The sequence below is a fragment of the Vanessa cardui genome, chromosome 1 (genome assembly GCF_905220365.1).
Source record: "Vanessa cardui chromosome 1, ilVanCard2.1, whole genome shotgun sequence".
NCBI lineage: Eukaryota > Metazoa > Arthropoda > Insecta > Lepidoptera > Nymphalidae > Vanessa > Vanessa cardui.
This window is the reverse complement of record NC_061123.1, coordinates 4,888,259-4,914,332: the sequence shown is the minus strand read 5'-3', so window position 1 is coordinate 4,914,332 and position 26,074 is coordinate 4,888,259. Positions and strand designations below refer to the sequence as shown.

Here is a 26,074-nt window from a genome sequence, read left to right as displayed (position 1 = left end):
AGTTCTTAACAAATTCAGTCACTCTTACATAGAACGTAAAGTTTTTATATAACACATCTTTTTATCATCAAGTCGGCGAAATTGTTATGAAAATTATATAAGAGGTTAACTCAACCTGGATAATATAATTATTAAAGTTGAATATGATATTTTGTCTGTATTGCATATTATAGTAGAGCAATAAGAAAATCGTATGCATTATCTAAATCTTATATTATAATAAGGTGTAGTATAAACTTATAAAGCACCTTGTTTACTTATTCTTACTTCAATTGAAATAGGGTATAGCAATATATGATAACATTTTTAATGTTGGCATCCCAGCTTGCAATGACACTTGTCAACATAATTGTAAAATCGTTTTTTTTTTCGCTTGCGTTAGCTTTGGTTGACACACGTGTTAGTGAGATATCTGTGTTATTAAAATCATTTTGTGTTGTTCTTTCAATAATTTTTTAGTGCAAATAGTTAATTTATATGGTTTCTGGGTTTTACTAACATTATTCGGTTTCGGTAAGTGTTAATTTTCTTTTATAGTTAACATATATTAGTTAGTAAGTTAAAGTAAGTAGTTTAAAAATGGATGTCGACCCTCCTCCTGAACCTCCCGATCCCGGGGGTTTGGAAACTGTTATTGACGGTTCGAAATCTTCCGCTCGGAAACGTTCTGGGGATAAATCCTCCGTTTCACCCGATTCCTCCTCTAAGAAGACAGTCACCCATCCCACTACCGCAAATCCTTCCATCCAGACTGTATATGTCAATCCCGCCTTTACTGATGGCCCTAAAAGTTACGCTAATGACGATAAGGGCCCATTCATAGTTCATGTCTCACGTGAAGTTGCTGACCCAGCTGCAGGAAACTCAATTCGTGCAATAAAATTCGGTCAATTCTTGCATAAACATAAAATTGGCTCCATTGTTAATGATGGGGTAAAAAATGTTGGCCGGAACAGAATAGAGGTACAATTTTCTTCAGCTCAAGCAGCGAATAACTTTTTAAATAACCCTATCTTGGAACTTTGTAAGTACAAAGCAACATTACCAACTTACAATGTTACCAGAATGGGTCTTGTGAAGGGTGTACCAGTTGATTGGTCTATGGAGGACCTTCTAGAGTCTGTCGAGCTTCCTCATGGTTGTGGTGAAATTATGAAACTGAGACGATTGAATCGAAAAAATGTCAATGAAGGAGTTGTGACCTGGATCCCAACTCAGTCTGTAGTTATAACTTTTAAGGGCCAAATCCTGCCTAATAAAATTTATTCCTATCATACCTCTCTCCCGGTTGAAACCTACAATCTTCCTACCATCATTTGCTTGAACTGTTGTCGTTATGGCCACATCAAGACACAGTGTAGATCCACACCCAGATGTTTTAAATGCTCAAAATCTCATACAGGTGACTTGTGTGAGGTTAATAAGGAAAACTCTACATGCCTTCACTGTTCTGGTAAACACTTTGCCACTGATAAAGATTGTCCAGAGTACTCACGGCAGCAATCAATAAAAATTGTTATGTCGCAGGATAACATCTCTTACATGGAGGCAGCCTCTCGCTTCCCAAACGTCCGCAGATCCTACGCTGAGATTGCAAAAGAAATGTTCTCCTCTCCTGTGTACACTCCGCCAAGCCCTAGTTGTCCCTCTAGCCTTCAGTCTAAATCCACCCCTCCTCCTAATAGATCATATAAACAGACCGTCTTCCGTTCTCCTCCCCCTAGAGTTCCTCTAGGAAAGGGTTATGATAAACATGCCCACCAAGCTATAGTTGGTAATTGCCCCTCCTCGTCTCCAAATGGTTGTGCTCTGAATGTTGGTAACCCCTCCCCTCCTAATAACAATCCCAACTTACTAGAATTACTAATTAAAACTCTCCTAAGCATCCTAAGTACATGTAATGAAATTCCTCTACCGTCCAACGTTGCCAATGATTTAACTCAACTCTTTAATATATTTAAAAATGGCCCCAATCAGATTCCTTCAATGGAACTGTAAGAGTGTCCGTCATAAGAAACCTGACCTCCTCTCTCTTATTAATTCTCATAAACCTGTCATTGTTGCCCTCTCTGAGACATGGTTGATCCCCGGTTCCCGTTTTCGGATTCCGGGTTTTTCCTGTTTTAGGGATGACAGAAATGACGGGTATGCAGGTTGTGCCATCCTGATCAGGCACTCTGTCCCCTTTTCCCAAATTCCTCTTCCTCCTTTTAGCCAGCATATCAATGCCGTGGCTATAAAGGCCTTCAATATTTCTTTTTTATCACTTTACATTCCTCATCCTAATCCTTCTCTTGCTCCTGAATTACTCTCCATTTTCTCTGCCCTTCCATGCCCCATTCTTGTTATGGGAGATTTTAACTCCCACCATACATTATGGGGCTCCTATTACTGTGATGGATTTGCTCCCTTGTTGGTGGACATTGCTGAGGATGTAAATTTATGCATTCTTAACGATGGCTCGCCGACTCGTAGAGTTTACCCAAATCAGAATCCTCGTTCCGCTGTTGATCTAACCCTATCATCTCCCTCCCTATCCTCACAAATCTCTTGGAATATCCTCCCATCATCATTTGGAAGTGACCATTTCCCTATCCTTCTTTCACTTAATAACAGATCCTTCACACTCATCAAATCATGCCCACTCTTAAAATATAGACTCAACAACGCTAATTGGTTAGCATTCGCTAACTCGGTTGATGCCATGTTGGACTTTCTCCCTGATTTTGTGAATGATGAGAATGTCGTTGCCTGCTACGAACTTTTTCTTAATGCGATCAAGTCCTCTGCTGATGCCCATTTTTCTATAAAAAATACAAATAAAAAGACTTTGCTTTCCCCTCCTTGGTGGGATGAGGAATGTAAGGTCATGGTCCAACAGAGATCTGAAGCCGAAGAGTCATACACAGTCTCTATGACTCCACAAAATTTCATCAAATATCAGCGTATTGATGCCAAAATTAAAAGACTGTTTTCAAAAAAGAAAAAGCAGGGTTGGACCAACTTCTGTGAATCCCTCAGTCCCCGGTCTCCACCTCAAACAGTTTGGACAAATCTTAAGAAATTTCGTCGTTCCCTCAACTCAGAAAATCCAAATGCCAATAATCCCTCCATATGGCTTAATGATTTTGCTGCTAAGCTTGCACCCCCCTTTGTCCCAGACAAGGATAGCTTTTTAATGTTGCAACCAACATCCGCATTAGAAGATATGGATAGCCCCTTTACTCTCGCAGAACTCCATACAGCCCTAAAGGGACTTAAGGACTCGTCGCCAGGGGAAGATGGCGTGCCCTACTCTTTCATAATTAACCTTAGTGATAAAGCTAAATGCGTCTATTTGAATTTAATTAATGCTTTTTTCTCAGCAGGAATCGTCCCGGAATCTTGGAAGTCCCAAATTATTATCCCCATCCTCAAACCAGGAAAATGCCCTTTGGACCCAAGTTCTTATAGACCCATTGCTTTATCATCTACATTAGTAAAAGTAACTGAACATCTCCTGAAAAACCGCTTGGAATGGATAATGGAAAGCAGGAATATTCTCTCGCCCTCTCAATTTGGCTTTCGAAAGGGTTTGAGCACTCTTGATAGTCTCAGCATTCTTACGACAGACATTCGAATAGCCTTTTCTAACGGAGAGTACCTTGTGGGTGTTTTTCTAGATATTACTTCTGCATATGATAATGTTCTTCTTCCGGTACTCAGGCAAAAACTGCAACAGCTGAGTATCCCTCCGAGGATGACTCATTTCATATGTAATCTGCTTTTTTGCAGATCAATTTCTGTTAAATACCAAAATTGTATTCTGCCCCCCCGATTAGTCTGGAAAGGTCTCCCGCAAGGCTCAGTCCTCAGCCCTCTGCTTTATAGCATTTATACTCACGATCTCGAGCTGTCTGTTAATAACTTTTGTAACATTCTTCAATATGCTGATGACATTGTATTATATCTTAGATCTCCTTCAGTCCAAAACTTAACATTGCAATTAAACTCTGCTTTGCATTATCTTGACCTATGGCTCTCTGACCATGGCTTATCTTTATCAGTAGATAAGACTCAGGCAGTTGCTTTTACACGAAAAAGGTTAATCCCCGTCTTTGATCTGTTTTGTGGGGATCAGCGTATCAACTTTGTCAATAAGGCGAAATTCTTAGGCATCATACTCGATAACAAGCTGAACGGAATTTGTCACTCTGAGCATATTATCAAAAAGTGTGAAAAAGGCATTAACGTCCTCAGAGCAGTCTCAGGTGTCTGGTGGGGAGCTCACCCCTATTCTCTCAAACTACTGTACAATGCAATAGTTCGTAGTCATTTGGACTATGGACTATTTGTTTTAGACCCATTTAATAAATCTGCATCCGATAAACTCAATAAAATCCAACATAAATGCCTTAGAATAATTATAGGAGCTATGAAGTCTTCTCCTACTAACGCCCTGCAAGTTGAATGTGTTGATCCTCCACTTCAACTGAGAAGACAATTTTTATGCGACCGCTTTGTGGTAAAATCATTACAGCTGTCCTCTCACCCTCTCTGGTCCCGTTTAAACATACTGTCCCAACTATGCGATCGCCCTAATAGTAAATCCTTGCTATTAGACAGTTTTTTAAAATTTACAAAACTCCCTCATCCTATATTAAGATTCAATCTTAATCCTCTTTTTTCCACTCCATTTAGAGCTCTTGTCTATAATCCTCCAATTGTCACAGACCTTGGTCTAATCAAAGGAGCCCCTGATACAAATGTTAAGTTTCAAAGAATTTTTCATCAAAACTGGTCAAACCACCTCCAGATATTTACTGATTCCTCTAAAATATCCCCTGATAGCTGTGTCGGTTCAGCCTGTTGGATACCTAAATTCAAAATTATCCTCCAATTTAAATCCCCTCCTGAAACATCAATTTTTTCTGGTGAAGCGATTGCTATTCTGGAAGCAATCCTATTTGCCCATTCACATGACTTAAGACAGACTGTAATTCTGACAGACTCTTTGAGCTGCCTGCTCGCAATTAGGGAAAATCCGTTTCGTAGCAGGCGAAGATTTTTTATCATTCTTAAGATCAGGGAAGCTTTGCTTGCCTGCCATCAAAAAGGGTTGGAAATATTACTAGTCTGGATTCCAAGCCACTCTGGTATAACAGGCAATGACACTGCAGACTCGTTCGCTAGATCTGCTATATCATCTGGTCTAACTAAGCATTTTAATAATTCTACTCAGGACTTGTGTGCTCTAGCGAAAACTCACCTTGATAAATCCTGGAACTCTCTTTGGAAAGCATCATCAAAATCGAAGGGTAAATTTTATGCTTCTCTCCAACCAGACATTCCAAGGCGACCTTGGTTTTCTCTTCACAGGCAAGCTAATCGTTGGGTCACCACAACTATCTCTCGTATTCGCCTTGGTCATGCATGTACTCCCATACATCTGCGTAAAATTAAAGTTAGAGATCACTCTTTGTGTGAATGTGGTCTAGACGAAGGTTCCTTATCCCATATATTGTTCTCCTGCCCCAATCTCATTCATCCTATATATGACGTTCTCCCTCCTAAAGTCCCTCGCCCTATTAACGTTGAATGTTTGTTAATGTTTGTGTTTAGTCCATTTTGTAAATTTCTATGTAAATATATTGAACGTAATAAGATTAAGTTGTAAATTATTTTGTGATTGTTGTTATGCATTTTAATATTAGTTGCCTTATTTTATTTACTTTTTATGTAATTATTATTGTTGTGTTGTTTTAGGTTAAGGGTCTCCAATTCGTCTAGTGCTATTATGCCTTCAAAATTAATTTGAGCATGTAATCTCGACCGAACCGATCAATCTCCATCGTGTCTTCTCCATCGCACGTGACATTGGCGAAATAATCTGTGCCTCTTTGGCACAAATAAAAGCCACAAAAAAAAAAAAAAAAAAAAAAAAAAAATAATTGTAAAATCATTCAAATTATAACTCAATTTTTTAAATTTCAAAGCAGTCTTATTTATAAAAGATCACATACACACAATCATTCAAGTACTAAAATACAAATATGAGTAAGTTATTACCGGTTATTAGCATACAGTGTGATTGGAATGATGTTCTGAGGTAAGTTCTATTGAGTTATCATTTTCTGGAAACATTTTATAATTCACTTATTAAATACTCATATCAATTTTGTATGTCTCATTGTTTGCAGATTGCCAAATGAAGAGGCTTGGATTTCTTCAAAATATTTAAATTTAACTAGTACTCATGACAAAATAAGGACAACAATAAATAAAAATGATGGAAAAATAAAAGTCAATCTATCCGATAACTATCAATTTGTTTCACTGTCTAATTTAAGTCTTGTTATTAAACATAATGAGTCCGATCTGAAGGTTGCGTTTGTTGCACCAACAAAAGCACATAATGTTCACCAAAAAGCAGTACTTTCGGTTTCAACAGCTGAAAACGCTTTAGCAGTATCTTCATGTGAAGGGGATAATCTTATTGTTTGGGACAGCAGGACAAGTAAGATTTAAAGTACAACTAAAATAAAAAGTTACTTTGAATACACAAATATATTTAAGAAATATATCAGTTAAAAAACATTTTTATCTGTTGAGAAAAAGTGATCAGTTTAATTTTTTATTTTTTTTTTAGATGAGAAACTCTTAGATCTCAAAGGTCATGGAGGCCCTGTTTACAAATGCAAGTTCTTCCCTTCTGGCGTAGTTGTGATATCTGCAGGAGCTGATGGTAGTTGCAGGATTTGGTCTGCTGAGTCTGGAATAAACCCAGTCACATTAAAAGGACATACAATGTCAATAGCAGATATATGCATAGTTGATAAAGGGAGAAATGTCATCTCTGTTAGCAAGTAAGCTCTGTAACATACAATACTAATATATGTAGTGTACATGAATGAATGGTAGATTTTTGTGTGAATGAGTATTTATTCTAATTTATTGCAATCATTTTTTTAACTTTGTTAGTGTTTCCTGAACATTTAATAAATAAATGTGTCATGTTTGTAACATTAATTCTTTTCAGGGATGGTTTAGCCAAGTTATGGGATGTTGGTGAATCCAAGTGTCTCGATAATATCATTCAAGCAGAAGGGCCAATAAATTGTTGTGCTCTTACTGTTACCACGGACAATGTTTCGGTTAAAAATGATAGAGAAGTAAATCCTAAAATCTTTTACTAGTATTTTATATTCCAATGTCAGAAAGAGTTAAAATAATTTATCCTTATTAAGCTATTAGTAGCTCTTATCATAATATGTATTAAAAGAGTTCTTGATAATTCTTTTCTTATAATATATTGCTATTACATTTATATTATTACTTATTTTATACTTGCAAAGTTCCAATAATTATTTACTTGAATTTTGACTAATTAGCAAAGTCAACATCAAATATGTTTATTAATCATTACACCTACTGCCATTGGAATTGACTTAACATAATAATTTGTCCAATAATAAATTTGATACATTTAAATAAAACTATTTATAACGGATGAATCGCGTATATTAATTATTTTTAAACATCCCGACGTTTCGAGCACTTTGCAATGTTCGTGGTCACGGGCAGACTGAAGCTAACGGGCAGGCTCGAAACGTCGGGATGTTTAAAAATAATTAATATACGCGATTCATCCGTTATAAATAGTTTTATTTAAATGTGTAATCATCGCGAAAATTTAAGACAAATTTGATACAATTTAAATTAACAATAATAATAATTCAGTCATTCATCCATTAAAATAAAGGTAATACAGTTAAGTATGTACATTGTACTTTGAAATTAATAATTTGTCATCTTAACTTAAAAAAAGGATTCTTCACACAAAAGAGAAAAAAACTTTAACTTAAATTTTCATCCAAAGAAACATAATTTTTCTGCTCAATGGTTTAACTTCTTAAAATCTTACAGGTGGCTACTGGTGACAAAGTTTTAGTAGTGGGTTGTGAAAATGGCCTTGTAATATGTGCTCATGTAGCGAAAAGAGAAGAACTATTTAGAAAACAGCTTGGCCATGCCTGTAATGCCTGTGCTATTGTCGATCAAACTATTATAGTTGGATGCAGTGATGGAAAGGTATTTTATATTAGCAAAATTTTATGAACAAAGTTTATGTAATTGTAATTGCCTTTATGTATTTATGAATCAGTATTTTATATAATAAAAAAGTATATATAAGTATAAGCCCATGCTCTTACTTGAGTTTAAGCTCACTTATCAAATTTCATCAAAATCTGTTCATTGATTGGGTTGTCTAAGAGCAAAAAATAGACAGACATAGTTGCTTTATTTGATAGAAAAATATCTTAAAAGTGGTTACCTAGTCAAATAAACTTATTCCCTTGATTGTAATAGCACATATATTTTGACTGTTTTAAATTTGCAGATAACATTGCTCAATCTTGAAGGATCAGTTATAAGTGAAATTCATGAATCAGCAAGCCCAATTCTCAGTATTGCAGCATTACCTAATCAATTATTCATTGTTGGAAGACAAGATGGTAATTGTACTGTTATATCCTTGCAAGAAACATTCTCTTTAGTTAGAGTACAACTTACTGGATCTGACTGTGATGGAATAAGGGATTTGGCTTTTAATGGTAAATGGATCTTTGCTGGATGTCGGGACTCTTATATAAGGAAATATGATTTCAACCAAATTAATGTACATTTTAAATGACACAAAAAAGCATGAATACTAGATTAAGGTATATATTTAAGATTAACAATTAAAATGTATAGAACCTTCTAGCTTACAGTTTAACTTTGTATATTTTAAATAAAAAAGACTTATGAACATGGATAAAGTGTGTAATAAAGTTTAAAGTTATAATAATCCATGTATTTGTGTTTTGAATTTTTACTTTTTTATATCGTTTAGCGTGAGAAGTGAGTCATAAATCCTTCTGTTATATTTTTATAACATAAATATATCAAATACTTTTTTTCTTTTTTTTTTTGTTTTTGCCAAGAGGGCACAGATTATTTGCCAATGTCACGAGCGATGGAGAAGACACGATGGAGATTGAACGGTGCAGTCGAGATTGCAGGCTTAATAAAACAAAAAAATTAAAAAAAAATCTCAAACTCAAATTCCTTTATTCAATATAGAAGCATTACACTTACTTATTGATTGTCAAATAAACACTACCACCGGTTCGGAAAAAGGAACACCCTGACCTGAGAAGAACCGGCGAAAGAAACTCAGCGGGTCTTTTTTTTCTGTTATTTTTTTTTTGCCAAATTTATTATATCAGTTGAAGGTAGATTGAAGATGACATAACTTAGTTTTGAAAAAACTAATACATCCGGGGCAGTATTAGGTAAGGAATATTTTCTATACGTGAGCACCATGTCCATAACTACATTAAATTCTGAATAGGCGGGTTAATGAGCTAATACAATGTTGCAGAACTTATTTAAAAAAAAAAAAAAACAATACAAAAAACTACTGGCCTATAATAAATACTAAAAATAGTCGATATTATTTTTGTTGTCAATAGTATTAATCACGAACAGCTATCGATAGCATTGAAGCGTGGCGATACTGTCGATGGACAATCGATTTTTCTGTCGATAGTGGATTATTGATATGCAACACTAGTTCATAACTTCATACTTCAGTTCAGACTTCAACTTATAGAGCTTTTGCAAGTTGTAGAGTGGGGCGTTAGTAAAGGAAAAAATATTTAAAATTTCTGATAGAGGAAATGTGAACATGGAACTCTTGGAAGTAAGAAAACGTAAAAGACGCCCTTTTTCGTCAACAGAAAAGACCTTAATTTATAATACATATAACGCTTTAAGAAAGTCTTGTTCCTTAGAAACTGCTAACAATGAAGTAGCGCGAAATGTTGGCCAATCTATGGGAATACACTGGAAGTCAGTGCTAAGTATTGTCAGCGAATTAAGTATAAACGCGGAACCCTTATCACCGAAGAAAAAGCGACCAAGACTGTCAGCAGACCAGAAAATAGATGCGTTTACAAAAAGTGCCCTAAGAAGAAAAGTCCATTTTTACTATTCCAATAACGAAAATCCGACTTTAGATAAAATTCTGTCAAAAATTAATGAGGATGTTGATCTACCGGTTTTCAGTCGAACGACTCTACATCGTATTTTAAAATCATTGGGGTTTAAATACACCACAACAGGTAGAAAAAGTCTCCTATTAGTGAAACCAGAAATTATATTATAGTCCAAAAAATACTTCGAACAGGAAGCAAAATCATCAAGTTTTATGAGGATGAGACCTGGATAAATGCTAGTTATGTACTTATCAACAGTGGCAGTTTTAGTGGGAACAACTATTAGTGGTACCACTGAGTCTATCAGGTATGTCCTCAGAGTTTATTGACATATAGATTTTTCCTAGTTTTGATTTATATGATTTGAGATGGGCATTGCTGCTAAGTTGAATAAAATGTTAAATACCTTTTTGTGTTACAGGTTCCTCAAGATACAAACACATCATCTAGGATTCTATAAGTCTGAATTCAACAAAAAAAAATACATTTTTGACTAACATTGAAAGATCAACATAGGGGATATATGGCAATAACTGTAAAAGAAATAATCTAGGTTGCATTTAAGGGATAAATTGGAGATGTTCTAGTGAAATCAATAAGTGTATTGAAGATTGCCATAATATCATTGCACACCCAATACATTGGCGCTTATATAGGCTCAATTAAAGACATCCTGGGTGGACTAGACTTGTTAAAAAACACAAATAGTTGGTGGTGTAAATTTAGGTTTGCCTATTTGAAGCATGTTATTCAGAGAGTTTGTCTGGATAAATAATGATCGTCGAAAATATAATAGAATCATTCATAATTGCTGTTGGTCCACCTTTGGTCCGAGGAAGGCAATGTGTAATGATAAACACCAATTTAGGTAGATTTCATAATTTTTATTTTAATATTTATAAATATAAAATAGTACAATTTAGAACACTTTAGTTTTGGTTGATATTATTTTTAGAGTTTTAAATCTTATAAAAAAATTTGTTGTATAAAAAATAATGCATTGTAGTTACTTACCAGCATGTAAACCTTCCCTATAAGAGCTATCTATGCTTATCTTTTTTTTTTACTAATTTCAGAAATTTTATCTAATATGATTAAATAAATAACAGATTTTATTTCATAAAAACCACAGAAAATCAACATTAAAAAAAAACAGATTTATTATTTATAATTAACTTGGGGTGCTTAAATCTGAGAAAGAAATTTAATTTAAAATATTTGAATAAAAAAAAGGATTGCAGCCTTTTACATTCTCAGTTAGTTTCTCAATTTGCTATGAACAATTCCAAAGACAGAAACAGTCTTTCCACAGTAGCTAACAAAGCTAGCACCCCAAACAATTCCTTTACCACTGGAATTTTTTTTTACTCTTCACTAAATATGTTTTGCTGTGACATCTACCATTCTAGTAGTGTCACCCCTTTTACTCTTTCTTCTGCGAAAATCTCACTTCAAAGTTGAAAGCTTAATTGCTTAAATGTTAGCAAAATTGAACTATCATAGTCAATTTGCGCAATAAAATGTTGAACAGCCAGTTTTGGTGTCTATTTCTGTGAAATGCACCCAAATTCCATCTTTGGTGAGGCATGTTATAGTAAACGAAAGTGAACGAATCACTGTTGGAATCGACGTAATACAATAATTGTTACTTTAGAGATTTCTCTTTTGCTTGGCATTCATGAGTAAGACAAAGAAATTCCTGTATCAATAATACAATAGCAATACTTTGAGAGCCCGTTCCACAAAATATAATCAAACAATAAAACGAAATCAAAACAATCATGATTAATAGGTAAGAATTTTGTAAAAAATCGTGTTTTTTTAATCCCGTTTATTTCCAATCCTTAAAACCATTGAACACCGTTAAATTCGCTCACCCATCACTAGCTTAACTTATTTAATATTTTGACGCACTAATATAGTTGAGAAAAAAAAAATTAAACTAAAAAATCAAAGAATATTCAGAATAGCTTTTTACAAGAGTTGTTAATAACGCAACTTACCTTAGGTTTTCCATAAAAACTTTTATAATTATTAATCCCTCTTCTCAGTCTTTTGCTTATTTTTCTCCAAGTTTTAGAGTCCAAATTAATGTTAATTACCAGCTTAGTCCACATACATTTATTATCTTCTTTACGTTTATCAGCTACAACTTTAAAGATGATTATATTGATTTAGGCAATGATATTCTAATAAACAGATATGTTATACCCATACTAAACAACAGAAAAAAGTGTGTCGCGCCGGGGACCGTTTATTTTACATTTCGTTAGAAATAAAAAGGATAGCTTGATAAAAACAATAAGTAAAAGGGATATGATGTATTATAACGTATTTCTGGCATAATTATGATGAAAACGACTAAAGGCAAACGTCCCAATTAGGACGTTTACTAGTCTTCACTTTTTGCGCGTTAATGACATATCTGTTTACTAGAATATCATTGTATTTAGGTTTTTATTATAATAATGATTAAATGTCGATATTAATAAGTGTTGTGATTGATTGATGATTGGAGCGTAATTAAACAGTGTTGTTTTCTTTCGAATGCTTTATCAATTATGGCAGAAAGAGTGAATTCAGTGATCATCTAAATACTCAATAAAATAACTTAAATTTAAACCTTTTTTTACGTCCAGTTCAAAATTCAAAAGAAATACTTTTAAGAAGGTTTTATTCAGCTTTTGTTAAAAAGTTATTTAAATAATATTCATAATATCGATTTACCTTTTTGCTTGAACGATATAATGTAATCACAAGTAATTTCCACCCATCCTATCCATAACTCCAAATTTTGCATAACGTTTTCTAACCCTTGGCACCATTTTCGAATTTCAGATTTTTTTATGTTGTACCCTTCAGGAAGAACTTTTAATATACTATAGAGTTTCTTATAAAGACGTATGGTATTAACTTTTATGATATGAACAACAATATAATAATGTGTTGCACTACAAAATACACTTATTCTGAAAAATATATCATATGTCTTTTAAATGGATGACTACTAGGAATCGGTCTCATATAATCATGAGATAATCCCTTGCCAACCATGATCACAATTTGGCCAGACTCTAGTCTGGCCGCTGACGGCAACATTACGACAATAATCAGATTGTTATGGATGGCCACAACGTCTCGCTTCGCTTTTCTTCGAAGCCGGAGTGGATCGCTAGTACTTTATAAATGAAATACCTTTATCGAAAGTACCACAACTGCATATCTCTTTAGATTCTTTTAAGTTTTTGTAGCTCGTTAAAATGTCTACTGTTGAGGCGATTTCTGTAAATATAAATTTATATTGGTTTTAAAACATGTAATGTGTAAGTGATTTGTGATCTACAAATAAACAATAAATATCTTGAAAAATACCATATTTTATGTCGTAAAAAATATATTAAATATAAAGTATCGTCTATTCCACAAGTGAAACTGCTAGAGAATAAAATTGGTCGGTCATTCGAGTCGGTCAATCGAATCCGCCTTACAAGATAATTCTAAGAAATAATATGGCGACTGAACGTCTCGTGTATTAACCAATGAGCGAACATGGGCAATTTCCTTTGGGAGGTTCCTTCGTGGAATGTACTCAATTGTGTTATGATGACTTACGATCAAAAATATTGTTGATAACTTTTTGTTCCGTCTGTATTGCTTCTTCATGAGTTAGTATGTTATAGTTACATTTTTCATTCGGACTTATTTCAATTACTGGCAAACGCTCTATTATCAAGTTTACAGCAATATTCTCCTTTTCAAATGTATCACTTTTCGTTATTTCTTTTTGTATTAGATCAACATATGATGTTGAGTTTTTTGTATTTGTATCATTTTCCCGAGGATACTTTTCACTTTCAGAAATTAATATATTTCCTTTTTCTTGTTCCATTTCATCGTTCATCGTGTCAGCTTGTATTGTATAAGTAAGTGATGTATTTTTGTCTACATTGGAAATATTATCTTGTTCATCATTTGCTAATTCTTTTTCTTCGTTTTCTAAAATGTTTCCGAGCGACATGATAGACTTATTGACGCTAATAGTAGCTTTTAATACAGGAAATTGTAAATTTTCAGGCCATGATTCATCGGCGTCGCCTATGAATGTAATATTTATTTGAAATTAAGCATTATAATTATGTCATACATTATTTTTTATACACTTACTAAGTAAATTGTCGTTAGGAGGGGCTAAATGTAATTCAGGTTTTATACTTCCATCCTCGGAGAGGTTTATTGGCATATCTTGACGATCCTCATGAACATAAATGCTACGACTGAAAATCATTTTTATTATAATGTTTGATTTTTAAAATCTTTAAATGTTATATTTTTTTATAATTATGTTTACCTTTCGTCGTTTATGCCTGTTTTTCTGTTGTTGACACCTAAAAATTAATTGATATTAAATTATAGTTTGCTTAATAAAAATCTTTTAAATATATTGAATTTTATGTTTCTAAATTGTAAAAATAATAAGGCTAATATTTATGTATCACTTTAAGTTATTACCGATATTTAAATTAGAAAATTTTACTTTTTTAATGCTATCATCGGGAGTGGTCTGCATTTCTTCTTGGCTTCCATTTTTCGATACATAATTGTCTGCATAGTTTACGTTATTTTCTACTTCTGTACTAGTTTTTATTATTTTTATCGAGTCTTCATCTGAAGTCGCGTTAATATTTAGTTGCTCAGTTATATCGCTAACAACTAAGTTTTTGCTCGCATTGTCAACGTCATTTGTATTATTCATTTGTGAGTCAATTTCATTTATGTCTGATTTATGAACAATATCGTCATCATTTCTTTTAAAACTATGATGCAATACATTAATTTCTTCTAAGGGAACATTATAATCTGTTATATTCTCATAATTGTTTTCATTCATATCATAAGAAGTATCCAATGTTGCATCTTTTTCATTGTTATTCACGCTGTCTTCTTCAGTTCTACCCAGTGCCTCATCATTGTACGCTATTTTGTCTAATATGTAATCTATTATTGATTCCCTCTCATGTTTTTTATCGACAGAATTGGCACCAATACTATTGTTGTCGCTTCTAATTAGTGTCTCTGTTATAAGACTTTGTTTTTCATTCGTGACTGACTTTGAAACAGATAGTAATGATAGCTGACTTATACTTGAGCTAATATTAGCAACAGGTTCACACACAATCTATAATTGTTACTTTTTATTAGGAATATTGTTTAAAAATAACAAAAAAATGGTTATATTAAAACTTACCACAACATTATCGATTAATTCGTCAATCAAATCCCACACTGGCCCTTCAACTTCTTTGAGTTCTAGAATGATACATATATTTTTTTTGATGCAACGGACTTAATTGATTTTGTTTGTTTTAGTAAAAAAATCGAGCACAGATAAGTTTAGTAAACGGAAGATTGCAGGATCTAATTGAGATAAGTTCTATTGAGCTTTTTCATATTGAATTATTATGTGCATAACTCCCATTATTTTCGACGATTAGTTACTAACATCATTTTGCTCAGCGATGACTACCTCTTGTTTATAACGTATATATGTATCTAACCTACTATAATATGACTATACCTTGAAATTCTTCCATTAATATTTTTTGTGCCGATTCTTCAAGTACACTTGTAATCCAAATCGTTACCTTCACAAAAATATAATTCAGATTTTAACATATGAAGATAATTTTAACATAATTCTTGATACATACATTATTGATATAGTGTTAATTTCAGACCACCGCGAAAATTTATAAAAATATATTGTATCAAAGTCTGGTTTCGTATCCTTTTGTCAATTGATCTAACCGCTTGAAGCACCAATTTAACAAAAATTTTTTTTTATTCAAGGTATTAAGTTGCGATAATAAATGCGGGATTAATCGATATGTTGACGTCCTGACCGATTTAGCAGATCACAAGGGAGACTAGCCTAACTACGCAGGAAATATTACAGTGTGCAAGTGTTTGCACAAACACGAATGCACTTTTTATTATTTTAGTCTCATACTCCGATTGAACGGCAAATCCAACACGAATGCAGAAATAGTTCGTTTTTTTTATAGATTTTACGTGTTTGCTGGGGCACGGGAATACAAGTTTTTAAATAACAGACTCTGGGCTGCTGCTGAGAATTTCCAAAATGGAAAAACTATAACTTATTATCAGCCAGTGTCTCGAGATGAGGGAAACCTCCCAAATCGATATACCAAAAATGGTTTATAAAATGTTAGATAAAAGGGTTTGAATCATTTTATCGGTGGGCTATAATGAATTTCTCTGAATATTTTTGTCTACTTGCCGCATCTGCTACTTCAGTTTGAATTCTAATATTTTCATTGAATTCTGATTTTTTTGGATTGTACAATATACTTGTAATATCTTCATTAATAACTTCCGACAATGTTTTCAATCTAGAAGTATAAATTAACTCTTAGTTTACTTTGGGACTTTTTCATTATTATGGTCTAAAAATTGTATTATTGTCTTACTGTGAGTCCAACGTTATATTAAGTGGTCGTTGTAACTTCTGTATTACTTTATACGACAATATACCGCAAAATAATTTTATTTGATCCCGATGTTTGGCATTTATCTTTCTTTTCGAATTCAGCCTGTAAATAATATAGAATTCAATTAACAATTCCTTTTTACTATACCCGTCCGAAAACTATGCAGATTACCGAGATTTTGTTGATTTTTGCCTTTTGAAACAACTAATAGCATCATATATTTTCACAATTGTCTTTTCATCCATAACAATTCGTCTTAACCTTTCTACCTGTCGAAATCGCAAACAACAAAACAACGAATCAAGAAATATATTTTAAATCAAGTTTATATAAATGAAAAAACGTCCTATAACTTATGAATTGTCATGCGTACCATAAAATCAGGAAGAACATCTCTATTACTTCTCCAAGTTTCTAAGCAATATCTTTTCGTTGGCACAGATAACTGCATAATCCTCATGGGACATCTTGTTTTAGTTTGTTTTGATAAGATTTTCTTTTTTGTTTTCCTAACACCTGTATGGTCTCGTGTATTATGTTTCCTGTGCACAGTGCTTTTATAATTTCCAGTAAATCCAAATCCTGTACTTAATTCTCTTTCATGTCTTCTGGAAAAGTTGTTTCAAAGCGATATCTAAGTTTACGTTGAAATAAAGATAATGATGCAAACTATAATATTATTTATGCGAAAGCACAATATTTCAATTTTAAAACTACCTTACGGGGTCGTGCCAGCGACTTGCATTTGAGCATGATGGTTGATCGAAATCAATATCTGTGACGTAATTGGATATTGGACGAATTTTTATTTTATTTTCTCTTATTTTTATCCCTTTTAGTATTTCTCCATCAATAGTGGTCAGACAGTCGAAATTATTCATGGTTTTACAAAATATTGTCTAAAGTGTTTCAACTGTACACCATGTTTAAATTAATATATCGAACGGTGGCGCCCTATTGTAATTTTACATTCACAAAAATTTACTTCTTAATATTTCAAATTTATCTCTGTTAGATGTTTAGTATTTCTAAAATTATGTTATTTTTATACAAACCAAATCTATAAGGCTCTGAAAGTAACCTTAATTGTTATGCAAAATTTTTATTGAAGAATCAATCACTAAAATAATTTACATATAAATATGAAAATGACTGTATTATTATTAAAATAATTTTATTTATTCACACAATTTTTTTTTATCAATATTTTAATTATATTATGTTATAAAAACATGGTTATGGGATGGTAAAAGAAAAATAACTGAACGGGAAGTGTTTTTTCGTGAATTAATCGTTGGTATAGAGGTAAGAAACATTTCTAAAACTATATCTCTGCTCGTATCAATTAATGGAAACCACAGGAAAATATGTTTAGGTATAACTAAGATGTTGGTTAACATGTACATGGATATGTTCATTACAAAAAAAGTCTAAATAGTTTTGAGTAGGTAACCTAACAACTGTTTGCAGGCCTATCGAATCTCTATGATTAATTTACTGTATTCTATTAATCTTTTAATAGTTTTTGCCAATATGAAATCAGTCATTTAATTTTGATAATAATTTTATAATTTATCATCATCGTAAAATGGAAATCGATTTTCATTCGATTATTGCGAGTTGACATTAACTTTCAATTGACAGCTGATGTTTCTAATATGTCAAACCCCTTAGTACCTACGTCAAATTTTAACAAATATAAACATCAAACGTCAAAATAACAACACTGGATGGTGAAGAATTAACATAGAACATCCTACATTTCCGATCCTGCTTCACTGACGACTGTCCGCTTTTTGCTGTTATCGCTCCCTTTGTGTAATCGTTTCGTATGTTTTTCTCATATATGTTTCAATGTGAATTATAAAATTAACCTTGAATGAAACAGGATAACAGTAACATAAAAAATAAATTTGCCACTTGAAATTATTATGCCCTTGTAATAATTATCATAGAAAACCTTTGTTTACAAACAAAGAGAAAAAAAATGTGGTCACATTTAGAACGTGGCAGTTCCCCAGTGGACTGGTGTGAATCAAATTATTCTATTTCACCACTTATAGCAGAGTTTGTCAACACCGTAAGTACGAGTAAAATTTTCATTGATTAATTCTTAAATACCAACAAATAAATTTTATATCATGGAATTTGTGAGAAAATTTAAAAATTAATTGTATATTTTTTTCATGGACTCTAATTTTTTATCATATTCTCTTGTAATTACATATTGTTAATATTTTTTTTCAGATAAGCAATGTATTGTTTTTCCTATTCCCACCAGTACTAATACATTTATTCCAAGAGTATGCAAAATTCTTTAACCCAGCCATAAATGTTTTGTGGGTTCTGTTAATGGTTGTAGGTCTTAGTTCAGCTTATTTCCACGCAACATTGAGTTTAGTGGGTATGTATGATACATATGACTAATACTACATACAAATTAAAATATATCTGTGTTTTGTAAAACCTTTTGTGCATTAATGATATTTTTTTTAGGTCAGTTACTTGATGAGCTTGCTATTTTATGGGTGTTCATGGCTGCCTTTGCAATGTTTTTACCTAAAAGATATTTCCCTAAATTCTTAGGAGGGAACAGGTAAGATATTTTAAATACTATATTTTTCTCGTAATTTCGGTATTGATAACTAATCAATATTTGGTAATAGTAGTAATAATAATAATGTCTAATTTTAAAAATTGATATTTAATCCCTTTCTTAGTTAAAAAGTTAGTAACAATCGCCACCTTACTATATTGTAGGTATAATCACCTTATATGATATGTAACCATTATACAACTATACATAAATATTTATAATATAGCTATGGGCACAGAGTAAACAAATATTTAATACAATGTTATATAAAACCCATAATATTTAATTTAATATATTCAGTACAAATACTGACTATCGTAATATTATTGCAATAATTAAATACTTTTACATATTTTTATAAAGTATCGCATCACATCGGACTTGATTGTGGGTCGCATTAGGTGACGCAACAAACGTTTTTCGTCTTTTGTAACGTTGGGTAATATGGCTATAAAATGCACGGTCTCATTTTTCGAAAGCAGAACACTATCCATTAGTATAATGAATTATCTTTTGCATTATTTTCCCAATAGAATATATGAATAAGTCATAGAGTATTGACTTACGAAAGTACTTTAAGATGACTTTAATAATATGATAAATATTTTAACTACATACTTCCGCATTTTGTAGAATTGTATCGAATTTTTTCGATATTTTCGCCGATTGTTACTCGATTTTTATTTTACGACTCAATACTTTATCTTTGTGGTTCCCTTATAAATTACAATAAAAGCCCTCCAAACGAATCTAACAATGGTATTAAATGTGGAGGTCTTCATATGATATTCTGTACATATATCTAAAACTTAATAATTTCGCGAAATTATTAAGAAATGTACTTTGAAGATATTAAGTAAAATAGGTCGTCATTTATGTGCCTACATCTTAATTGAATAACGCGCTTTATTAAAATAATTAATTGACAATATTTTTTTTGTACAAAGATAGATTAGCTAGCTAACCCTTCTCATGTTGCTTATGTATTTTATCGTATTGATTTATTTTAGATTACAATCTACGTACATCAATATTCGTCAAACAGTAACATTTCGGATATAGTTCAAGATTTTTAGAATCCAACTAATCATTTTACAAGAAAAAGTCTTATACAAAATTTGTAGGAAATTTCATGTTCTCCAACTTTAATTGAAACATTTTTTTCGTATCTCCAAAAATTATTGAGTTACTTTACAAAAACAAAAAAATTGGTATCTTTTTCTTACATATATCAGAAAATATCAACAATAGGGGGAAAAGTTTGGTATAAAAAAGATGGGAAATTTTGTTTTCTACAAAAAAGATCTCTTCAGTTTTTAACGTAAAACTTACCGTTTCCGAGATATATGCAAAAAAACGTTTTCCAAGATGGCGGCTAACGCTCGCGGTTTCGGACGACAGAAACTCGGTTTTATACTTAGGAGGCACCCTCCAACATAATGCAATCGAAAAATCACGTAGAAGGATTTTATGTAGAGCGGACCGATTTTTGGTGCTAAAATTCCTGGACTAATACTACTGAGTTAAAAAGTAACATTTATTTGTGTATTGTTAACATATTGTATGACTGTAAACTAATTGCTTTATAATTTTCATTAGTTTATTATTTTTTTTACAAAATATCAGTCCACTTTAAATGCCAAAATAGGTCTGCGAAATTACACGTCTAAAGTGTAACGATGAAATTTTCCTTTAAAATTGTCTGAGACTTGGAAAGGGAAAATTAAATGATGAATTTTATGAGAAAATATTAACAATAATTAATTTGCGTAATATTCTTAAAGATTCATGATGTACTTGCATATGATGCAGAAAAATCACAACTAAAAATAGGTATCAGATTCTTAGACTAATTTACTTTCAACTGAGGCACGATCAAGAAGTTGAAACAGCTTTACGGAGAATCGATTGTCGACATCTGATTATCATAACAGATTAAAATGAAGTTTCTTAATATTTATATTTATAAACATTATATACATTACGTAAATTATGTCATTTAATTATGTCTTGCAAATTAGAACTTATGATATACTTTATTTGAAACAAAGGTCATTTAAATTCGGTATAAGCTATTTAAGTTTGTTTAGGCTAAAGTAATTAAATCTGGTATATAAATATTAATCATCATGCAACGCTAAAAATTATTCAGACTGTTTAATTAAATCACTCATATCAATTCGATAATTACTTCAAACTGAGTTAAAATTCATACATTAGCAATGATATACTAAATATGAACGTACTTGTAAATGTGCCAAATTGTGTAGCATGCTCGCATTGTATTGTGAACAAAATTGAATCTCAATATTATGCGATTGCTAAGTACTTGTATTACTTTTTAAATATAAGAATTTGATAAGTATTATTAATATGTATAATACCAATAAATATAATTCGCAATATAACTATTTATACAAATACTTGAAAATATTATTGATCGGTAAATTGGAACTAAACTCACCTAAGTAGGTTAGTCAATTTAGTCATGTACAATTTTATCAACTTGAACAACCATGATAAGATAAATTTGACACATACAAAAGCTAAAGCAATAAATATAAAAGTCCATGAAACATAAGCTATTTTTGGAGGGAGGAAGATACGATGGGAGGTTATATGCTGGTGGTTGTAGGTGTTTCAATATGCGTCCCACTTATTTAATTTTTTTTTAGTGAAATTTTGTATTCGTAAGTAGATGTGATAAGAATGATTCCTTTTAGAATGTTTCTGGTTTTGAAAATACACATTTTGTTTTTTAATTTTCTGTCCTTTTTAATCTGTACGCTTCGTGAAATAGTCCCCCTTATATGATAGAGATTTTTTACCAATATTTATACGAACAATAACTAACTGTTCAATGGCAGAACTTATCTAAAATCATTGACGTATCTAACATGTTTGTCTTCATATTATATTAGAACAGAAATAATAATATGTAATTATTAATATTAATGTGTGATAAGCACAACTGCAAAAACATTCGCATCAAAAAGTACATATATAGGTATTTAATGAGAAGACGCGATCCTCATCCTTATATTATCGGCTAGAATTAAGTAATGTAATGTAATGTTTTTTGTTGTTGTCTTTACCTTAGCTCATGCAATACTTATTATGAGTACGAGCGTCAATAACGCAACCCGATAATAGCGTGCTAGGGCGTGCCTTCGTGGGTGAATAGATCAGTAACTATACCCTGCACTGCAAATAAATAGGAAATAATAAAAACAATATAATATCCCTTGTGCCTTTGCAATAGACGCTAATGGTGTAGCTAGGCGGTTAAAGGCCCCGGTGTAGCGTTGCATTGATAAAAATGTGCCTCTGTATTTAATATCATACAAGTATATAATATAATGTACGTTTCATATGTAAAAAAAATTACGTTACGCATCAGTGCGCGAAAACGAGTTGAAACAAATGACGAATAGTTATAGTTGGTGATATGACATGTTTTTCTCTACCAATATGTTTTAAAACGGAAATTCATGACTATGATAAACTAAGTCAAATACATAGGTATTATGATGATTTTTGATAGTAGAATTACTACCGATTACGTTGTATTTATTATAAGTGCTTTCATAAAACTGCTACTACCATTATATATGTTTTATTTGGCATATGGTAACTAGCTCAAACGTAAAAGGTTATAAAACAAATTTAGAAAAAGAGAAGGTTTGAAGTTTTTCATTTAATTATTTTTATCTAATCTGAATCTACTCCGACTAAAATTCAGTTCTCCCCGAATACGGTGTCTTCTCATGGAAAGTAACAATTGCGTAACGCCCCATACATCAATGCATTTGCCATTATATAACCCAGTGTTCGAATCCATTTCCAACAATGTCGACCAAACATTAGAACCGAGGGTGATCTGTAGAACATCAAAATAAAGAAACCTAAAATACCTGCTATAAGACTCATTTCTGAAATTGTAAGTCGTAGACGAAATTTCAGAGAAACCGTAATTTAACATTGAACATAGTTGAATGCAATTGAACATTATTTTTGATAAGGCACAATCGTAAATATTTTATGGTTATATTCGTATTTCAAGCAAATTTTATATTACGTTATATTAAAAAAACGTTATCGATTCATTTTGTATTTATTACTATTACATGGTGTTCCTTAATTACTGGGGCACGTAGTATCATATGCATATAGATACACATCTACCGCTTCCTAACTTATCGTATGAAGCATCTTAAAAGAATAAATAAATAATTATTATATATTTTTTATTTAAAAAAAATCCGAGGCCGGGGCACTTTCTTCCGCCTTAGAAGAAATAAAAGAGCAAATTTTGCATTTCATTAAGTTCAAATTTTATTCAGATAATAAATAAAAATTAACCATGTATTTTAATGATTTCTTTTTGTTCACTTGTTTTTTTCTTCAGTGAAGCGCCTTGTAATAGATTAGCTGAATTATTTATTATTCGTTTACATCAATAAGAAGTAAGTATCGTCGTAGTCAAGTCGGCGCCTAGTGACAGGGTCGAGTTATTCGATCTAAATCCTAAGGCCTTCTCACCGTATTGAGAAGGAAATTAGCATTTCCTAACGATGTTTTCCTTCTCCGTCGAGCTTGATATAAATCATAAACTCAAAATAAGTACATGAACCCCGAATCATGGGTTAAGATTATTTTGTTTAATCACTGAGCTCTCTTCTGTGTCATCATTTATTATACTAATTAATTAATATTTTTTAATAATAATTCTTATTATTATAATTATGAAATTAAACCAATACAGAATTGATACTTTACTGTAATAACACTTGGTGCGCCTTATCTCAAATACTTGGATGACGTAAATCTTTATTCGCCTGACAAAAACACGTATCAAATAATTGCGTCAAATGTAAGTTGTTCCTAACAACCTTGACTATTTTTTCTATGTCGATTAATTCTACTTCAATTGTTACTAGTTACTTATTTTCTATTCAAATAAAAAGTAAAGAGAAAAAGTAAAGGTTTTTTGGCAACATTATTGTTGTAACCTACCTTACTTTTGTACTATTGTAGGCAATGAAACATAATTGTATTTACGTTATTTTTTTTTTATTTCCAGGAGGGTGTTAGCATTCTATTCCAGTGTGATTTCTGTTGTGTCGACGGGACTCCTAGTGATGCACCCGAAAGCGAATGCATTCGCTCTAATGACGCTTGCTTTACCAGCAATCGGGTTCCTGTGTAAAGAATTAAACAGGTAATAAATATTTACTAAATATACACAAAATTACAACAATGTACAAATTACACATATCATTATTAAAGTTCGTAATGTTATTCGTTTCAGAGTGAAGTGTGCACGCGTTTATCGTTTGGGCTTGCGATGTGTAGCGGTGTGTTTCTTAGCAATATTCTCCTGGATAATAGACCGTATGTTCTGCGATACATGGCTCTCAATAGATTTCCCATACATGCACGGCGTGTGGCACATTCTTATATTCATAGCTAGTTACACTGCTCTTGTTCTCTTCGCATACTTCAACGTGTCTGAGGAGCGACCGGAACAGAAGCCTCAATTGAAGTATTGGCCCAGTAACAATTTCGAGCTAGGCGTTCCGTATATAACTATAAAACATCCGTGCAAGAAAGACACACATTTAGCCATTTAAATGGTTCTGTCTTTCAATTAATGAATTGAGTTGCAAGTAATGCAATGAAATCGTATTATAATCGCACTTCAATCAACAGCAGCTCGAAATATTTTAGTTTGACTGTATTTTTTTTAATTTGTCAGATGTATTGAATATGTCTGTAAGTGATAAAACACGTTTGTAAGGCCTTTTTATTCCCAAGTAGAGTTAGATTGTATTTTGTGTGATCTGAGAACGTGTGCCAATCTGTGATTATTAGGCTACTAAAGTGCAATGATAAAATTAATTATTATTTTTAAATTTATATTTATTCATTTTATTTCGATGACAGCAGCTACCTGCATACTTGCAATAGCTTGACAATTTATTATCTGTATCTGATGTAAGATATAAATTATTGGAGTTGAAATATCGATGTATTATGTGTTAAGTGGTACCGTTACGTATGAATAGACTATGATCTTATTGATGATCTTTTTAGAGACTTATGAATGTAAAGTCTTCTGGAATCTAAAAGAAAATAACAGAATCTTTTTTTTTTAATTATATGTATGTAGGTAAATGTTACCTTTTTTAAACCTATCTCACACTAATGTTTTTTTTTTTTTTAAATTTATGTTTTAGTGTTTGTCGCAGAAAAAAATATTAATCATTGATGATTATTTTAATGTATTATTTTATTAAATAATATAATTTCTATCTCGTCATTTGATATCATAATTGGGTTATCGATGTCTTTGGATTAGCTAAAACAGAGATCTCCCATACGTTATAAATCTAGAAAAGACATAAAAAATAAAACATTAGGTTTTATGTCTTCTGAAAAAGTCTAGATTGTCTGCAAGAGTACAATTTACTTAAAAACCGAGTATTTGAAAACAAATTTAACAGTATCCTAAAATATGTATTAGAAATAGTTGTTAGTTACCTTGATTTAGTCAGCGCAGTATTTATAATTAAAAATTGAAATATTCGGTGTGTTATATGATTATATTAAGATATGTATAACAATATGAACTAATTTCACAAAATTAAATTTGCTTTGAAGATGATTTTTTTTTCTACGTCAGTTAGAAAGAGAAAGCAATATTTATAAGTTGTTAAATTAGTTAGATTTTCTATATAAGCATCCAGTGCTATTATTTGGTAACAAATTTAAAGATATAAATAAGATTTACTAGCTGTGAACAATATTTGGTGTTGGTCTAGTTTTTCTTTAAAAATAGTTCAAAAAATATTTTCTTACCATTTTTTTTTTGTGTGCAATAATACAATATATTATGTGTTTGTAATTAAGACTGGTATAGTTATAATGAAGTGTTTTATATTTCT

The 26,074-nt window shown here is 31.8% G+C and overlaps 4 protein-coding genes across 5 annotated transcripts; 2 read left to right on the top strand and 2 right to left on the bottom strand.

Moving 5' to 3' along the window:
- Positions 1-326: 326 nt before the first annotated feature.
- On the top strand, positions 327-8,834 carry LOC124529589 (proteasomal ATPase-associated factor 1). The gene is made up of 7 exons (XM_047103372.1): positions 327-345; positions 5,927-6,088; positions 6,180-6,496; positions 6,629-6,845; positions 7,019-7,151; positions 7,906-8,070; positions 8,381-8,834. Exons 2-7 carry the CDS (start codon positions 6,033-6,035, stop codon positions 8,672-8,674), a joined length of 1,182 nt encoding a protein of 393 aa, XP_046959328.1. The 5' UTR covers positions 327-345; positions 5,927-6,032; the 3' UTR covers positions 8,675-8,834.
- A 5,536-nt stretch (positions 8,835-14,370) lies between these two features.
- On the bottom strand, positions 14,371-15,827 carry LOC124529596. 2 transcript variants are annotated; one of them, XM_047103393.1, is made up of 4 exons: positions 15,598-15,827; positions 15,268-15,329; positions 14,557-15,198; positions 14,371-14,407 (listed from the first exon to the last, which is right to left on the bottom strand). In XM_047103393.1, the coding sequence occupies exons 1-4, from the start codon at positions 15,611-15,613 to the stop codon at positions 14,381-14,383; spliced, it is 747 nt and encodes a 248-aa protein (XP_046959349.1). In that variant the 5' UTR covers positions 15,614-15,827; the 3' UTR covers positions 14,371-14,380. The 2 variants fall into 2 exon arrangements, with proteins under 2 accessions (XP_046959349.1, XP_046959341.1); XM_047103385.1 differs by lacking the exon at positions 14,371-14,407 and having other exon boundaries at positions 14,485-15,198.
- Positions 15,828-16,272: 445 nt separating this feature from the next.
- Positions 16,273-17,536, bottom strand: LOC124541130. The gene is made up of 5 exons (XM_047119013.1): positions 17,249-17,536; positions 16,905-17,139; positions 16,703-16,800; positions 16,511-16,633; positions 16,273-16,432 (listed from the first exon to the last, which is right to left on the bottom strand). The coding sequence occupies exons 1-5, from the start codon at positions 17,410-17,412 to the stop codon at positions 16,273-16,275; spliced, it is 780 nt and encodes a 259-aa protein (XP_046974969.1). The 5' UTR covers positions 17,413-17,536.
- Positions 17,537-18,230: 694 nt separating this feature from the next.
- LOC124530743 (alkaline ceramidase) lies at positions 18,231-25,212 on the top strand. Its single transcript, XM_047105013.1, has 5 exons — positions 18,231-18,611; positions 18,779-18,935; positions 19,028-19,127; positions 24,211-24,348; positions 24,439-25,212. The coding sequence occupies exons 1-5, from the start codon at positions 18,519-18,521 to the stop codon at positions 24,758-24,760; spliced, it is 810 nt and encodes a 269-aa protein (XP_046960969.1). The 5' UTR covers positions 18,231-18,518; the 3' UTR covers positions 24,761-25,212.
- Positions 25,213-26,074: the final 862 nt, after the last annotated feature.

Coding starts and splice junctions, on each gene's coding strand:
- LOC124530743 (XM_047105013.1), top strand. CDS start 18,519: ATGTGGTCACATTTAGAACGTGGCAGTTCCCCAGTGGACTGGTGTGAA. Junction 18,936..19,027: donor CGCAACATTGAGTTTAGTGG/GTATGTATGATA, acceptor TATTTTTTTTAG/GTCAGTTACTTGATGAGCTT. Junction 19,128..24,210: donor AAATTCTTAGGAGGGAACAG/GTAAGATATTTT, acceptor TTTTATTTCCAG/GAGGGTGTTAGCATTCTATT.
- LOC124541130 (XM_047119013.1), bottom strand. CDS start 17,412: ATGAATAATTTCGACTGTCTGACCACTATTGATGGAGAAATACTAAAA. Junction 17,140..17,248: donor CGCTGGCACGACCCCGTAAG/GTAGTTTTAAAA, acceptor CAACTTTTCCAG/AAGACATGAAAGAGAATTAA. Junction 16,801..16,904: donor ATGTTCTTCCTGATTTTATG/GTACGCATGACA, acceptor CGATTTCGACAG/GTAGAAAGGTTAAGACGAAT.
- LOC124529589 (XM_047103372.1), top strand. CDS start 6,033: ATGAGTAAGTTATTACCGGTTATTAGCATACAGTGTGATTGGAATGAT. Junction 6,089..6,179: donor GATTGGAATGATGTTCTGAG/GTAAGTTCTATT, acceptor CATTGTTTGCAG/ATTGCCAAATGAAGAGGCTT. Junction 8,071..8,380: donor TTGGATGCAGTGATGGAAAG/GTATTTTATATT, acceptor TTAAATTTGCAG/ATAACATTGCTCAATCTTGA.
- LOC124529596 (XM_047103385.1), bottom strand. Junction 15,199..15,267: donor AATTAATCGATAATGTTGTG/GTAAGTTTTAAT, acceptor TAACAATTATAG/ATTGTGTGTGAACCTGTTGC.